Here is an 18,248-nt window from a genome sequence, read left to right as displayed (position 1 = left end):
TTGACTTAATATTAGTTCACAATACTCTATATGTTTTAGGGGTATAGGTTCATATCTTTTTAGATATATATTACCATACCATGCCCACCAACAGCACCAATAATCTTCCACTATAGTTCATTGGATACCCTCCCTATTCTACCCTACCCTGTCAGCCTCAGTTCTGAAAATCAGATTTCAAGGATTGGTTTGGTTTGGTTTTATCTCTTCCTCTGTCTTCTGTCTTTATATTTTACATATGAGTAAAATTATCTGGTATTTGACTTTCTTCTACTGATTTATTTCCCTTAGCATAATCACTTCTAGTCTTCAAACTACAAAACAACACAATAGTAATAAAAACAGTATGACATTGAAATCAAAATAGGCTTCCAGATCAATGAAATCGAATTGAGAGCCCAGAAATAAACCCACACTTTTATGGAGAGCTAATTTATGACAAAGGAACCAAGAATTTACTCAAGAGAAAGGAAAGTCTTTTCAACAAATGGTGTTGGAAAAACTGGATAGCCACATGCAAAAGGATGAAACTAGACCACTGTCTCACATCATACACAAAAATTAACTCAAAATGAAACAGAGTTGGGTGTAAAGTCTGAAACCATAAAATACATAAGAAGAAAATAAATGCAAAATACAACATTGGGTTCAGAGATGTCTTAGAGGAATAGACTGCAACTGAAAAGAAAACAAAAGCAGAAATAAACAAATGGAACTCCATCAAAGGAAAAATTATCATTAGTGATAATTTTATCATTAAAGTGCAAATATACCCTATCAAGCAGGAAAAAATATTTCTACAGTATGTTATGTATTTTAAAAATATTTTTCTTTTAATGTAGTAATACCGCTCATATAAATCACTTTTGCATTTTTATAAAAAGTACTACCAACTAGTTTCATCTAGTAATAGAGTCCGTCTCCACAAAATACAACTTGAATATATTGCATTATACATAAAGAGATGTAATGTTGCATTTGATTACATAAAACTGCATTTTATTTTTTCTTTGGTTTTAGATGTTTTCCCAGCTTAATGTGACTGTTATGCTGTCTTCCTTGGAGATCTGGTCTGATAAAAATAAGATTTCATCTGATGGGCCTGCTGATGAAGTGCTACAAAGATTTGTGTCATGGAAAGAAAAAGTTTTGTTTCAAAAGCCCAATCATATGGCATACTTATTAATGTAAGTCTTTTATGTACATTGATATAGAGTTTAACAATTTTTTAATATACTTGCCATCAAAATAATATATAAATTGTATTATATATAATAGCAAGACACCTGAATATGATAGTATGAATATTGAGTGGGTGAATTCAAAATATAAAAATCTGAATACAATGTAAGCTATTAAGTCATGGGAGATTGTTATTCTCAGAGTTGACTGTTTACCTATAGAAAATGTAATTATCTGGAATAGACAGAAAGTCTTGGGATATACATAGATGCTATGCTTTCAAAGATTTTCTGAGTTAAATAATTAAGCCGTTTTGACATTAAATAAAATGTAAATTATTTAATAGACACCAATGATTGAATTTAAAACTGGATGTATTAGAAAACATTTTCTGCGGTCACCTTCTGGATTTTTGATACTGCGCTAAGGTGTAACTATATAATTACTAGCATTATATATTTCAAGAGTTATATAGACTTATGTTTTAATATTTTGATTATTTTAGATGGAAAAGTAAGCAGACAGTTTTAAAGATATTCAGATATATGACATAACATTTATAAATCCATAGTGTCCCCAGTAGTTGGAATCTAAGGTCAGGTTTACAGATTCAGGAGCAACTTTTATAAAGGAGTGAAAGGTGTAAGGAAAATTTCTACACCCTGCCTGTCCTTTTCAATGAACCTAGTACATGTTCAAGGGCACCTGCTCCCCTTTGTTTATAGCAGCACTATTTTCAATAGCTAAGCTACGGAAACAACCCAAATGCCCCAAAACAGATGACTGGATCAAGAAGATGTGGTACATATACACAATGGAATATTACTCAGAAATCAAAAAAGATAAACTCATGCAATTTGCAGCAACATGGAAGGTGCTGGAAGGGATCATGCTCAGAGAAATAAGCCAGAAAGAAGAAAATACTGGATGGTTGTACTCATAGCAGGAATTTAGAAAACCTAAAGAAGGGGCCAGGAAAAAGACTAATTAATACAAAGTAAAAATCAAAATCAACAAGCAACTATAAACCAGAGAAACACTATGTGGGGTGGGGGTAGGAGGGATTACGGTCAAAATAAGGGGGGTTGGAATTGTGTGGGGACTATAACTAAGATGAAAATACATAAATTGTGCAAAAGTGAAAAATGATGTAAAAATATATAAAATAAAATTAAAAAATAATTAAAATAGCTTTTGGAACTTAACATTGTAGGTATTGTGGGAGATTACACAAATGAAATCTGATTGAAAGCAGTACACATGAAATGTAATCATATTTTAAATAAAACATAAAATTATTGAGTTTAATTTTAAAAATTTATTGAGTTCTTAATAATTTAAAATGTACTTATTCACAAGAAAACAATTATTATTTAGTTATAGGGACCATCTTAATCATGTGGGAACAATTTATCATGGAAAAGTGTGTGATCCAAAGTTTGCAGCAGGAATTGCTCTGGTATGTATTTTTTCCCATCTTTCAAGTAATTTTATCATATTTTGAAAGCTAATGTCCACTTGAAGGAACAAAATTACATATATTGTATCTACCGTTCTATTTTGACAAATGTTTATAACGTGTTCTCTTTTTAGATTTTGAAACTTATTTATTTTAAGATTTATTTATTTATTTATACAAGCACTGGGTACAGTCAGAAGCACGGGAGGGTGAAAGAATCCACCAGAACCAGAGGGGAGAGCAGAGCAGGCAGACTGACGAAGTACACTGCTGAGGGGAGCAGTGGGCAGCAGGAGAGGTCTACATGCCATGTGGAACCCTCACCCGATGGCTGGGGATCGAACTGGCACTGCCGAGGCTGCGGGAAGCTTTGCAATGCAGTGCTCAACCGCTGTGCCACCAGGGAGGCCCTAGATTTTGAAACTTAAATGTTACAAGCAGTTCAGTGTTGTTACTGCTTGTGTTTACGTTTTAAGTTTTGGGTTTTTTTAGATAAGTTAGAAATGAAGCTTTATTATTGTAGGTGATAGTACATACTCCAAAATGAGTGTGGGCAGATCCCAGAGGAGAATCACCCCATTTGTTTATGTTTACTTAGTTTCCTGTCCTTTTAGTATCCAAAAGTCATTATGAAATCCAAAGTTATGAAGCTTTTCTTTGTTTTAGTGTAGGGATTTTGTAGTTTTGGTACTTATGTTTATATCTTTAATATACTTTGAGTTAATTTTTCCATAGTTTATAGTATAAGGATATAATTTGATTATTTTGCATGTGGATAACCAATATTCCAATCACAATTTATCTTTTTTTTACTATAAGTAATGTTCTTGAAGAGACTGTCCTTTTTCCATTGTGTGACCTTGGCACACTTATAGATCATTTTACTGCAGAGTTTATTTATATGAGAGTTTATTTCTAGGCTTCTACTCCACTGACTGATAGATTAGAGTTTACTACCACACTGTTTTAATCATGGTATCTTTGTAATGTGTTCTAAAATCAGCAAGTGAGAGACTTCCAGTTTTGTTCTTTTTCAAAATTATTATGGTTCTTGAGGGCCCATTGAGATTCATTATTTATATTTAGATTTTTAAAAAAAATCTACTTCTGCCCCCAAATGATATTATGGTTATGGTTGGATTTGCATTGAATCTACAGATCACTTTGTGTAGCAGTGACATTTTAACAATACTAAATCTTTCAACCCAAGGACATGAAATGTTTTTCCATGTATTTGTTTTATGTAAATTCATTTCAGTAATATTTTTCAATGTTTGGACACATATTGTTAGTCTCATAGGTCACTTTACTTGTTTTGATGTTATTGTATCAGGATTGTGGAATTGTTTGTATAAAGAAACAAATTGATTGTATTGATTTTGTATTCTGCAGATTTACTGAATTTGTTAATTGGTTCTAACTGTTTTTGTTATGTGAAATTTTTTAGTTTTCTCCATTTAGGTTCTGTCATCTGTGAACCAAGAAAACTTTCCTTATTTTCCAAGTTAGAAGCCCATTTACTTAATTTATTGTTTGAATCTCTTGTTAGTTCTTTTATTTTTTTTAAGATTTATTTATTTGTGCATATGAGAACTAGGGTGCAGGCCACAGGTGCTGGGGGTGAGCGGATTCACCAGAGACAGAGTGAGGAGGAGAACAGGCAGATTGACTGAAATACACTGCTGACTGGAGCAGGGGGCATGACAGGAGAGGTCTGCTGCACCATGTGGGTCACCTCTCTGGCCAGTGAGCGAACTGGTGCTGCAGTAGTTACGGATGGCTTTATAGTACTGATGCTTAACCCCTTGCACCACCAGGGAGGCCCCAGTATTGAAAACATTTTAATAAACATTTAATACAGTTTGGCAAAGTGATAGCAGCTTAACCTCAATTGCATATGGCATCTTGACTCCTTTACAACTCTCCTTCTCCCTTGTTATTTTGGTTTTGTCCTTTATATTATGTACAAGAATAAAAGTGAATTTATGGATCAAAATCACTATACTACAGGCTATTTTATCTATCCATATATATTTTCCTTATTGGGGAATGTTATAATCTCCTTTATATTCATACCATTCTCTACCATCTTTTCCCTTGGAAGGCCCCCTTCCTTCCTTCCTTCTCTCCCTCCCTCCCTCCCTCCTTCCCTCCTTGCCTCCTTCCCTCCTTCCTTTCTTCCTTCCTGTCTAGTGGTACTCAATTGCCTTAACTTTTGTTTCTTTGAAAAATTCTTTATTTTTTTCATCACTTTCTAATAGACAGTTTTGCTAAATATATTAGTCTTGTGGCAGTTTCTTTCAGCTCTTTGAATATATATCCCTATACCCTCTGGCATACAAGGTTTGCTGAGAACTCAACTAATAAAATAATCTATGAGAGTAGCCTTTGTTTTTAACTTACTATGGATTGATTGTAATGTGTCTCCATGTAGGCTGCTTCTTGAATCTGTATGTTCATTTTCATCTTCAGAGCTCTAAAGTTTTTGATATTATTTATTCAAATAAACTTTTGCCCCTGTCTTTTCTTTTTCTGAGATTTCCATAGTACATATATTAGGTACTTCTTAATGTCTATACATTTTAAAAATTTTCTTTTGATCCTCTGACAGTGATTTCAACCACCCTGTCTTTAGGTCTGATTCTTCTTCTGCCTCATCAAGTTTGTTTTTGAAACCATACATGGTATATTTACGTGCATTTATTGTATTTTCAGTTCCAGAGTTCCTCTTTCTAATATTTATATCTCCTTTCAGTAATTATACCTAGAATTTATTTCAGATATGTGTCTAGTTATTTATTAAAAAAGCAGTTAATTTAATCAACAAATCAAATAGTCTAGAGGGAAAAAATTGTAAGATACTAACAATAGGTGCAGAAGAAGGATTTGACAATATTCAATGCCATTTATGTTTACCAGTTTTAGCAATTTGGGAATAAAACTTCTTTAACTTGAGAAAGAATATTTACCTCACACTAGAAGTGCAAAACATTGAAAATGCCAAATGATGTGAGATGTGGAGCAACAGGAATTTTTTTCATTGTTGGTGAGAATGTAAAATGGTATAGTAACTTTGGAATACAGTTTGGCAATTTGTTATAAAACTTATTTTCCTATCAGATGTCCAGTGTTTTCTTTGACATTTACCTAAATGAGTTGAAAAATTATATCTACTCAAAACATGCACATCAGTGCTTATATTATCTTTATTCACAATTCCCAAAGGTAAGAAGCAACCAAAATGTCCTCTAATAAGTGAAAGGATAAACAAACTGAAGTAAATTTCTGTAATGGGATATTATTCAGTAATTTAAGAAATGAAACTTCATGCCATGAAAGACATGGAAGAAACTTAAATGAATAATGGCTAGTGAAAAAAATCAATCTGAAAATGTTCCAAACTGCTTGATTCCAACCATGTAATTTTCTGGAAAAGATAAAACTATGGAGCTATTATAGTAAACAAGATAATTAACTGCAAGGATTTGTGTCTTGTTGACATAATCTTATCCCAAGTTTTTCTTCTGTAATCCAAAAGAAATGCTATTCACAAGGTATATAGTAATCAGCTTAGAAAAAAAAATTATGTCTCTCCTAAACTAATTCTGAAATTAAAACTAATTATCAATCAACCCTTTAACAATATGTGTATTTTTTCCAGGTGTTCACTTGAAAAGTGATACTTAAAGCAATACTTATTCTGCAAAAAGCAAAATTAAGTTTACTGGAATTTAAATAAGTATCATCATAAAACATGTGACATTAGTCCTATATTGTTACATGTCAATTCTTTTTGCATAAAAATACCCCAAAAGAATAACAAAATCTACCTAATTTTTCCATATTCATAGGAAAGTAATAAGGTTTAGTAGACCAGTTTCTTTAATTTGTATTTTCATTTAATAAATTCCCCATTTAATTTGTATTTTCATTTAATAAATTTATTATTTTCATATAATGTTTTTAAAAAAAATCAAAGGAGTGACAAATAGCTTAAAATACAATTCTGTTTTTTTCTATTTAGTACCCAAAGATGGTAACTTCAGAGGCATTTTCGGTTGTTATGGCACAGTTGCTTGGAATCAGTTTGGGCTTAACATATGATGACATCTATAATTGTCACTGTCCAGGGAGTATATGCATAATGAATCCTGAGGCAATGTAAGGTGTTATTTTTATCAAATCTTAATCTTGTCTTGGTAATTACTTGTTGCATTCCTTGATGTATAAATTATTAATATATAACTTGAGTAAGATGTTGTTACTTAATACATGCTTACTTAAAGCTTCTTAAAGTGAATCTTAATAGTTCTATATTTAGTCTATTGTTATAGATGAAATGAATGTTAATGATGATTTTTTTTTGTGTGTGTGTGATTTGCTAGCTTCTGGAGGTAAAATTCATTCATTCATCCTAAAAGCATGTAAAACATTTCTACTATATCTCAAAGTATTGTTTTATTTATTCTTACAAATTATTAACAAGATAGATATGTCCTGTATTTCTTACATTGGTATGTTGGAGATAGAAAATTTTAAAAAATTGACATAGGAATGCCAAAACATACAGGTTATGATAGCTGTCAAAAGGGAAGAAATAGAAAATACATGGGGAGAATAAGCTTTCTGATGAATGGTCTAGGAAGATTTCTTTGAGATAACAATTATGCTCAGATCTAAAGAGAGGGAATGAAATTGGTCAAGTAAAGAGCCTCTCAAAACTTTTCAAGGTCAGCAAGTGAAGTGATCCTCAGATGGAAAGATGCTTGAGAGGCACAGCAGATTGGAATATTGTTGTGTCGGGCAAAACCACACTAATAAAGAAACAGAAGTCGTGGAGCAGACTACATAATGCAGGATGCTGCTGAAGAGCAAGATCCTGGCCGTTTTTATTGGTAGAATAATCATACAGCATCAGTTATGTGGGTTAGGAGGACAAGGAGAAAAGAATGGATGAAAATAAGGAATGTCATTGAAGGCTTCCGGGGGGGGGGGGGGACTTGAGTCTGCTGACCACATAGTTCTTCTCTGCTTGATGATCAAATGTTGTAATAGAAACCATGCCCCAGCCCCCTGGCCATGGTCCTAATCTTATCAACAAGGCATTCCACTGATCAGCTTCTAGGGTCTGTTGTCATACATCTGCCATCAGCCCTCTGGGCATTCCCCATCATACCTCATGATGTATGAGTCAGGAGTAAGTTTATGCATTTATCATCAGCCCCCTGGGTGTTCCCGGTCATACCTCTTGATGCATACCCTTCCCAGAGATCAAGCTGTCTGCTCATGGTTGATTTGAAAGGCACCTAGTGAGGTTTGGCTCCTATGACTGATTGACTGATTCTGAAGGACAGTTCTGACCTTGTATAGGAATGCAGAACTGCAGGTAACAATAATGGTGGCCAAACATGCTGCTCGAGTTTAGCAGACCCACTGAATATAGAGAATGGGAGAAGAAAAATGAATAAAAAAGAAATAGCTGGGGCAATAAGGAAGAATATTTTAGTCATTGGTGGAAGGAAAAGTAAAATACAATGAGGCTAAATAAAAATGAGTCAAGGGAAGAAATCCTGGAAATGAAAATCAAGATGTGGAAGTTAGGATTTTGTGATAAATGAGACATTTAAATTGATTATCTGTATGAATAATAAAAATATATTGCAAAATGAATGTAAGACATATCAAAAGGTATGATATCGTGATATTTGAGAGGTGATACTTCTCACAGTAACTATAATATTTTATTGAGAATAAGAGAAAAAGAGATGTCAAGACTTACTTAAAGGTTTGTGGATATCACAAACTATGAAAAGGTAAATATTTTTGGAATGGAAAAAAATGAATGGTGAGTAAATCTTGAGGATAGATTAAATATGACATTCAGAGTTATTCTTTAGTGTTAAGTGCAAGTTGTATAAGTGTGGATCTCCAAGGGGAAGGGATCTTAAAATGTGTGTCCCATCGCATATTGATGGAAATTAAAGCCATTAACAGATTATGTAGAAAGAAGCTAAAAAGACCTTTTCAGAGGTTTGTATGTACTCCTATTATTTGCAGACTGAATAATTGAAGGAAAAGGAATGACATGGAGTGAGAAGGAAGAGAAAGAAGAAAATATTAGGATAAGATAGGATGATGTATTAGATAAGGAAGAATGTGTATTAAGACTAAGGGAGAGGACAGAAATCAAAGCATGAAAGCAAAGCATGCTATTTTTTTAAAAAGATTTATTTATACAAGCACTGGGTACAGCGTGGGAGGGTGAGAGAATTCACCAGAGCCGGAGCAGGGAACAGAACAGGCAGACTGATGAAATACACTGCTGAATGGAGCAGCGGGCGGCAAAAGAGGTCTGCGCGCCATGTGGGACCCTCCCCGGTGGCCAGGGATCGAACCGGTGCTACAGAGGCTGCAGGCAGCTTCGCAGCCCAGCGCTCAACCACTGTGCCACCAGGGGAGGCCCAAAGCATGCTATTTTTATCTTCCTTAATAATCTCACAAAGTAGAGAAAAACTAAGAAAATAAATGAAAAAGCAAAAGAATATTCCAGAAGTTCCCAAACAGGGATATATCCAAAGTCCTAACAGGTGTGGCCAATACAATGACAAAATAAGACCTGCTTGAAGTAAGTAGTTGTATCACAGGTAATAAATGGGGTACAATGGGAGCTCTAGAAATCTTACATATCTTGGAACTCAGAAATCATTGACTAATCCAGTCAAGATTGGGACCGAACTGTCAATATGTCTAGGGCATTGCAGAAGCTAAAACTGTTGTGGACATAGCAACTTGCATGTGAGAGCAAAGGGACTGTGGATATTTCCTCAGATGCTGCTGTGGCTTTGGTTTCTGTCCTTAAAAGTAGCTAAATATTGTCAGCACATCTGTCACCCATATCATGGTTTTATAAATACTGTTCTTCATTAAAAGGAACTGCTGGAGTACCTTGAAGAGAAATGATTAAAAAAAAAAAGATAAATGTTAAAAATAAAAAAGAGAAATGATTGATTACAGGGCTAAGTACAGCCTGGAACACCTTGTGTCAGAAAATAAAGATGTGTTCAAAGAACTGTGAAAATTTGTCCAAGGAATGCAAAACCAGATTAAAAATGCTCCCAAGAGCAATATCTGGGTCTATTTGAAAGTCATAAATAATAATGACAATAGTGTATTAAAACTACCATTAAGTGTAATAGAATAGTATGATTATATATAATAAAATACATGCATGAATAAATTGAAAACATAATCAACAATGAATATAGAAAGCTAAAGTAATTCTACCAAAAATGATTAGCTGGTTAAAAAAATAACTTTAGAGTGAAATCTGGCTTACATACCTTAGCTAGCTGACCAAAATGCCTTTTATTAGTACTATAGAAAACTGAAATTTTTAGCATTTATTAGGAGGCAATGACAGCAATAGTCCTAAGAAAATGTTGGCAAAATGTATAACTTAAGAATCACTATGAGGAAACATTTCATAATCCTCAAATGAGGCATATTTTGCCAAATAATCGGGTGTAATCATAAAGTATTAGAAGTCATGAAGTCCAACAGAAAAAACAGACAAAGGAGACACAAGAACTTAAAATGGCTGATTCTAGACTGGATCATTTTTCCATAAACTGTCAATATTGTTATGATGGGGGAATTTGAATAAAATTTTAGGATCAGATATCAGTAATATGTCATTATTTCCTTACTTTGAAGGGTATAAGGAGAATTCATTTCTAAGTAGAATTATACATTACAATGTTTAGAATTACAAGGACTTCTTCTTGGCAACTTAGTCTTGTTTGGGTAAACAAAATTTATTCTTTGAATTGTATTTGTTAGAGATTGTTACATAATGAAACAAAAACCTGTGAAACAGTGCATAGAAGTATCAAAATGTAAAAGCAAAAAGGTAAAAAATCAAAGTCTAGGCATTGTACCTTTTATCTAATCAATGCTGAGATATTTCAATTGAATTATGTTGTTACAAAGAGCAAATAATCCTGATGTTTATGAACAAAATCAGCCATCTTTCATTGCTTCAGTTTTCCGCATAAATTTCTTAGAATGATTCATTTCCTTATAAATGATTGTTGCTTCTTATAATGATGATTATAAATATGAAGGCAACTATAATGAAAATAATAAATAATAGTACTCTTAGAGGTTTTTGTTTGCCAAGAATTGTTAAGTTTGAATGTATTATAACTCTTATCACCTTAACTTTCTCTACTTGCTAGGTGTCTATTATATCAAATTACAATGGACACAAATTTCCTGCTTTTTCTTATATCTTTTATTAGAAAGTTCTCTCCACTCCTTCTATAAGTGAACTTGAACAGAATTAAAAACACTTTATATAAGAATGCTTCTTTGATACTGATTTGATTTGATTCCATTTATCTGAGGAATATAATTTAATTTTAGACATTCCCATGGAGTAAAGTTCTTTAGCAGTTGCAGCATGGATGAATTTAAACATGTAATTTCACAACCTGAATTTGAGTGTCTTCAGAAGCAAACTGTTTCAACAGCGGTTTTCCAAAGAAAAATAGCAGTTTGTGGAAATGGAGTTTTGGAACCACCAGAGGAATGTGACTGTGGCACAGCAGAGGTTAGTCACAAACACTTAATAGTTATGTAAAGAGATGGTTTTGTATTTCTCTTGTAGTTATAAATATAGCTTTGATATAAAAGGTTTGGACTTTTTCCCCCCAAATGCTTCAGTCTTTTATCAAATATCTAAGACAGGGAGACACAGGGCATGTAATAACCAAATCATCCTAATTTTGAAGCATTTGAAGGATTACGTATGGGGTAAGTACAGTGTGAATTAAAGAAATATATTTTTTTCAATGTGTAACCATTATATCAATGCCCACTTTCCATGTCATAAAACCAGTACTATCAAATGTACATCACCTAAATCATCTCTTGAATTCAGCTAAGTAACTGCAATTAGTTCACTAAGTTGTTAAGCAGCTGTGCTTATTTACCTCTTCATCACCTAATTTTAGTTGCTGCATCTGATGGAACTTCATTTATTTAATTAGGTATCATGGAATGGAATCATCATCTTTGGTTTGTTATTATAGTATTTATCTTTTTGCTGTTATCTTTTTACTCAGTTACACTTGGTGTAAGGTAGCTTACCTTTGCATTTATTGTGACTGCCATTATATACTTAACACAGGGGGATATTTTTGAATGGTTCTTATTTTCTTGGGAAGATAAAAATTCATTGTTAGAAACAAAATTCTGCAAAAAATGATTACATCATACTTTACGTGACTAATTCAAATCTTATGTATTTTTACTAATTTTTGTTTCCTGACACTTTACTACTTAAATAATATTAATTAATTGTACAATTGAATTTCTCTAATTTTAGTACAATTTAATGAATTCATATTTAAAATATTTTGAAGCTAATTTATATGGTGCTAACTTATTTACAATCATATCTTTCTGGAAATTTAGCTTTTTACTTTGAAATACTAAATATCTTTTTCTCTAATATTGATTTCTATTTCAGTATCTATTTGGTCTCACATATATATTGGTTTATTATTTATGTCTATATCTATGCACATACTAACTTCCTTTAATTAGCATCTTCCTAATATTTCTCTATTCTCATTCAGTAGTACAGCTTTATTACTCAATAAATGTATATACCACAGCATACCCATAACAAAAGTTGTATCACCATTTTAAAATTTCAGTTTCAAGTGTTCTTTGCATACATAATGAAAAAGAAATAAATAATAAAAATTGTTGATTGTGCCATTAGCCAGTTTAACATTACTTTGAATGACTGACTCGTATTTTGAAAGATAACTGCAAAATGTCCAAGTCAAAATTACCAATCATCGCAAGGAATATGTGAAAACAGTCTTTTATTCTAGAATTCATTTCAGAAATAAACCACTCATTATTTTAAATTTATTTTATTAAAGTAATAATGAGAGCGTAATTACATGACATTAAATATTGCTAAACTTTTGGAGTAAAAATATTATTTGTGTTCTCTAATTTCTCAATGATAAATCATATTTCTATAGTTTACAGCATTTAGCTGTCAGTTCCATAAGAAGATTCCACTTCTCAACAAGTCATTAAAAGTCAGTTTCAACTGGGCATATAGTTTAGATTTTCATTTTACATGAATATTTTCAAATCATGCTCTCCTCTTCAGGTTCACTCTGATTACAGCCTTTGGAGAGTTCTCTTTAATGTCACTCATTTTTCTTTCATGCCAATATTAATATTCAGTGAGGGTTCAATCTTCTTTCTTCACTGTACTCTGCACAATTGTTCTTAAAATATTTTTATTATGAAGTATACACATTCTTCTAAAGTTCAAACATGAACATGAACCAATAAAGGTATCATCTGGCCCCTCTAACTATTAAAGCATTTTGATAGAATTTAATAATATGTAGATAGTATAACTAAAAGCATCATATTTAAAGTAATATATTACATATTAATCCAGTTCATGTCTAAGATCAGGAATTAATTATTATTCTATGAATGCTACTGATAAATTTCATTACTATTTGGCAAAAAGAGCTCCCATTACAGCTTCTCTCATAATATATATTACACAAAACATTGTATGTTTTCTATATATCTATATTTTTATATCTCTATATATCTATGCATCTATATACGTTTGTCTATATCATCTATGGTTACATATTGTCCTATATGACTCACACATATTATATACCCACTATACACTCTAATAGTTGCTTACTTGAGTAGAGAATAATCTTATACATAAAGTCAAAGAAGAAAACCACAAAATGATGACAGTTTTCAGATTTAAATTTTTTTCACAATATTAAAATTGACTAAAAATAATTAAAAAAACTATAAAACAAAAAGTAAGCTGTCATGACAAAATGTAAAACATGCTAACATAGGTTACTGGACAAGAGTTAATAATATTAATACTGAAGTACTTACAAACCAAAGAAGTAAACAATATCCCACAACAATATAGGCAAGGAGATATAAATTAAACACAGATATTAAAGATTTTTCAGCAAATTAGTAACACAGATAATAAAGTTGAAAAATATAAAAACATCACTCTTTTTGATCTACCCACTTTACTAATTTTAAAATATTTTATCAGTCTTGTACAATATCACTCCTGCATTAAAAAGATAAGTAAAATATGGTTATAATATAGAATCCTGAAAATTATAGTATAGAATCCTAAATATTTTTGTACTCTATAACCTAATAAATTATAATTTTGATTTTTACTATAAATCTTGGAGTTTAAGAAATAATGACAAAAATTTTCTTTAACACATAATTTACAATAATAAAATTATTGTATGGTTATAATTTTAAAGTCTCTATTTTGTCAAACACACAGATATTTCCAAAATTATATATTGATAATGTTTGATAGGATGGAAAATACTTAAATGGAAAAATACCTTAATTTCTAAAATTAGAGTGCATATAATTGGGAATACAAAGTTGAAGGATAGATTTGGACTTCTGGTATTGATTCTCTATGAATACCTGAAACTAATATAGTGTTATAATACAAAGTTAATTCTATTTAAAAATGGTAATGGGAAAAAATTTAAAAAAGAAGACTGATTTAAATTGCATTAACTTTTAACAGTTCAATTTTATTTATTTTGACTACAGTTTTTTATTAGTTCCAGCAAAAACTCAATGATTTAGTTGCAGTTACAGAAAAAGAAACTGAGGCATGTAAAGATTAAGCAAAAATGCTTAACCAGTGTCATTCAGTACATAGTATAGTGAGGTTTCAAATGTAAGTCTTTTTTTTTTTTTAATTCAGATCATGCCTCTTATTTTATGGCCCTTATTTTAGCAGTTCATTTTCTTTTATTTTTAATTCAGATAAGAGCTTATATAATTCAACAAAAACAAACAACCCAATCAAAAAATGTACAGAACTAAAAGACACGCCTTCAAAGAAGAAATGCAAATAGCCAAAAGACATGAAAAATGTTCAACATCACTTATTATCAGGGAAATGCAAATCAAAACCATAATGAGATACCACTTCACGCCAGTGAGAATGACCCACATTATAAAAACCAAACAAATGCTGGAGAGGATGTGGAGATAAAGGAACCCTCTTATACTGCTGGTGGGAATGTATATTGGTTCAGTCACTATGGAAAACTCTGTGAAGATTCCTTAGAGCACTAAAAAATGAACCTACCATATTATCCAGCAATTCTATTCCTAGGAATCTACACAAAGATCAGAAAAACACTAATTCAAAAAAAATCTGCACTCCAGTGTTTATTTCAGCACTATTTACAGTATCCAAGATATGGAAACAACCTAAATGCTCTGAAATAGGTGAATGATTCAAAAAGTTGTAGTGCATTTATATAATGGAATATTACTCAGCAATTAAAAAAGACAAATTCATGCCATTTGCAGTAACTTGGATGGAACTGAAAGAGATTATGCTAGCCAAAACAAGTCAGAAGGAAAAAGATAAATATTGGATGGTCTCACTTATATGTGGAATGTAGAGAAACCAAACAAAAATTCAAAAAATTAAAACTAGCAAGCTGACCACAGATATGATGGGAGGGGGAGGAATGCAAGGGAATATGGGCATAGTTCACAGTTGACATGGTCGTGGGAGACCACAATGACATGGTCGTGGGGGACTACAGTAATATAAGAAACAAATTTAATGAAAAAATTAAAAGAAGTAACAAATGAGGTAATATTTGGATACCCTCGTCAGGTATTTCCATTGTAGTGCACCCACAACCAACACACTTATAGTTGACCATAGTCCATCGTGTTTCTTTCCCTCTTCTTCTCACCCCTTCTTTGCTGTGATGCTTCAGTTTTTTAGTCAGCTATAAAGGATTCAATTTCTTGAACACCTTTTTTTCCTCTATGTAATATATATCTACTTTATTTATTTATGTATTTATTTATTTATTTATTTATTTTAAAGATTTATTTATTTATGCATACAAGAGCTGGGGTACAGGCCAGATATGCAGGGGGTGAGAGGATTCACCAGAGACAGAGTGAGAAACAAAACAGGCAGGCTGACTGAAATACACTGCTGAGGGGAGCAGCCGGTGAGACAGGAGAGGTCTGCTGCGCCATGTGTGTTGCTCCCTGGTGGGCAGGGGATCGAACTGGTGCTGCAGAGGCTGCGTATTGCTTCATAGTGTTGTGTTTAACCCGTTGTGCCACCAGGGAGGCCCTGTAATATATATCTACTTTAAATGAAGTTATGTTAAAAATAAAGGCAGAAACAAAAGTTATGTTATGATTGTAATTAACTTAGAGACATACATTAGTATTTTTGACAATAAGTACAATTATTTATTTGATTGAAATTACCTATTATTTAACTTGATTATAATTGCTTGTAGAGTTGCAATCATAAAAAATGCTGTCAACCTGAGGATTGTAGTCTAATTAATTCAGCAGAGTGTGGCAGTGGACCATGCTGTGATAACAAGACTTGTCTGGTAAGTTTTCAAACTAGGACATTATTTTCTTTCATGTGTCTTTTTGTTAACTGTGTATTCATTTTTTTAGATTTAAATAATTTTATACATCAGTTATTTTACTTTATGTCCCCTCTTCATGCACAGTTGATTTTAGAATTCAGAGAACATCCTTATGTCTTTTTTCAAACTCCTCCTGTATTGTTTCGCTTTCACTCAAGACTCATCCAGTTAGTGTATTCAGTACCAATTCCAGGTTATTTAAGCACTATAAATACATTTTGGTCATGCCTTAGTGTATTTCTACATAATTAACCAACTTATGTCTAAATTACAAATGAGGAACCCAAACACATTTGTCATACAACGTTTGAATAAACAGACAATAATGATTTTAAAATTTCATCACAACATAGCAGAAAAGGAATCCATGTAGAATAGTCGGCAATGGGAAGCCTATCATACAATGTACCTTAGTTTTGGCAAAGTTTCCTGGTGCTGGAAGTGATTGAATTCTTGCAACTTGGCGATTTTCATTACCCAATTTAAAAGAAACCTGTGTAGTTGTCTTTTAGATTGCATCCTGCTTTGTGTGTGTGTGACTTTCAGGAGTTTATGGCAAGCATAAAAACTGATTAATTATAGGTTTTCTTTGCCAGATTTGTTTTCTCTCTGTCAAAGTAATCTCTCCTAACATTATTCTGCGCTGTTCTTGTGTTTTCTTTTTCACTCTGTGGGCTAGCACTTAAAGCCAATGGTTAATTAACTTTAAGGTACATGAATGTACAGTTCAGCCTAGAGTTTCTACTTAGCAGCAAATCTTTTCACTTTTCATCACCAAAGATAATTTTGAGCTTTATCTCTAAACCAATGGCATTTAAAAATAAAGCTTTTCGAAACAGTTCTTTGCTCTTACTTCCCAATTATCAAAGATAATTGTTAAATTTTTCAAGTAAAAATCCACAGTGAAAGTTGCTAGGGTGTTCTTCAGTGTAACAGGTAATTATACTATGTTGTTTCACATTAATTTTATTATATTATAGCATAGAATTTGGTCTTGACTGTCATTTAAAGGCTCACAGATATTTTACACTCTGCTATCTTTTATTATTGGTCAAAAGCAAAAAAGTCTTCCGTGTCTACTTTTAATTAGGTTAGTTTACACGAACACTAATTTGAAATTTAGCAATTTGACCCAACTATTTTTCATAAATTTTCAATTTAATACATTCAAGTTCAAGGGCAAAGATGGGAAAAAATACTAGTTTATACAACTAGTTTATAAAATACTAGTTTATAAAATACTAGTTTATACAAAAAGTTTATACAACTTTTTGCTAAGAACTGAGTGACTAACATGTTTCTAACAAGTACTCACACATTCCTAGATGTAATTATTAATTTTTTTCTTATTTTCACATGCTTCATTGCTACACTCATTATTCAAGATGAATTGCAAATGTGTCATTTTTAATGTCCTGCATAAAAGAATATTTTAATTATAGTATCCATCTTTGCCCCAATTATCTTTTTTAGTTGAAAGTCTAGCTTATTGGATATGAGAATAGAAGTTCCTGACTTACTCTCTGAGTTATGAACATGTATAATCTTATTCTAGCCTATTATCTTTAGTCCATTTTTTTTTATTTTGAATGGATTTCTTGTAAACAAAGTATTGATGGCTGGTATTTTTGTCCACCCACATTGTTAACCTATATATTTTTATTGGTGAATTTAGACCATTCTCATTTAGGTTGATTATAGATATGGACTGTTTATTTTCAATCATTTTGGTGTTTGATTTTTCTTCCTGATGTTTCTTTTCCCCTTTTTTCCTCTCCACTCTTTTGTATGACTTTCCTTAGTAGTTCTGTGAATTTCCTTGCTTCTTTGTCTGCAGGTGTCTATTCTGGATTTTGGGCTAGTGGTTACCATGAGGGTTTTACTTGAATTCCTGTATTTTAGTCCCTTTATGAGCTGGTGTCTGCCCTCCAGCATTTAACTATGTTATTTCTACACATTTATTCCTCCTCTTTGGTATTTGGTGGTGTTAACTCATAGTATTCTTGCTCTTGGTACTGATGTTATATTGCTAAGATGTTATATTGTGCTTC

At 32.0% G+C, this 18,248-nt stretch overlaps 1 protein-coding gene across 1 annotated transcript in view; it reads left to right on the top strand.

Moving 5' to 3' along the window:
- The window catches only part of LOC311170196 (A disintegrin and metallopeptidase domain 3-like), a gene marked incomplete at both ends in the record, with an annotated part of 74,788 nt that overhangs the window by 29,006 nt on the left and 27,534 nt on the right, over positions 1-18,248 (top strand). Inside the window, 5 exons of the mRNA XM_084232590.1 lie at positions 1,021-1,187; positions 2,560-2,641; positions 6,666-6,802; positions 11,066-11,252; positions 16,057-16,155. Of these exons, the coding sequence (XP_084088716.1) occupies positions 1,021-1,187; positions 2,560-2,641; positions 6,666-6,802; positions 11,066-11,252; positions 16,057-16,155 (672 nt within the window). The remainder of the gene's footprint in view (positions 1-1,020; positions 1,188-2,559; positions 2,642-6,665; positions 6,803-11,065; positions 11,253-16,056; positions 16,156-18,248) is intronic.

This window comes from Talpa europaea, assembly GCF_964194135.1.
Source record: "Talpa europaea genome assembly, chromosome: 4".
NCBI classification, from domain to species: Eukaryota; Metazoa; Chordata; class Mammalia; order Eulipotyphla; family Talpidae; genus Talpa; species Talpa europaea.
The sequence above is the reverse complement of the archived record's forward strand: the minus strand, read 5'-3'. Positions and strand labels throughout refer to the sequence as shown.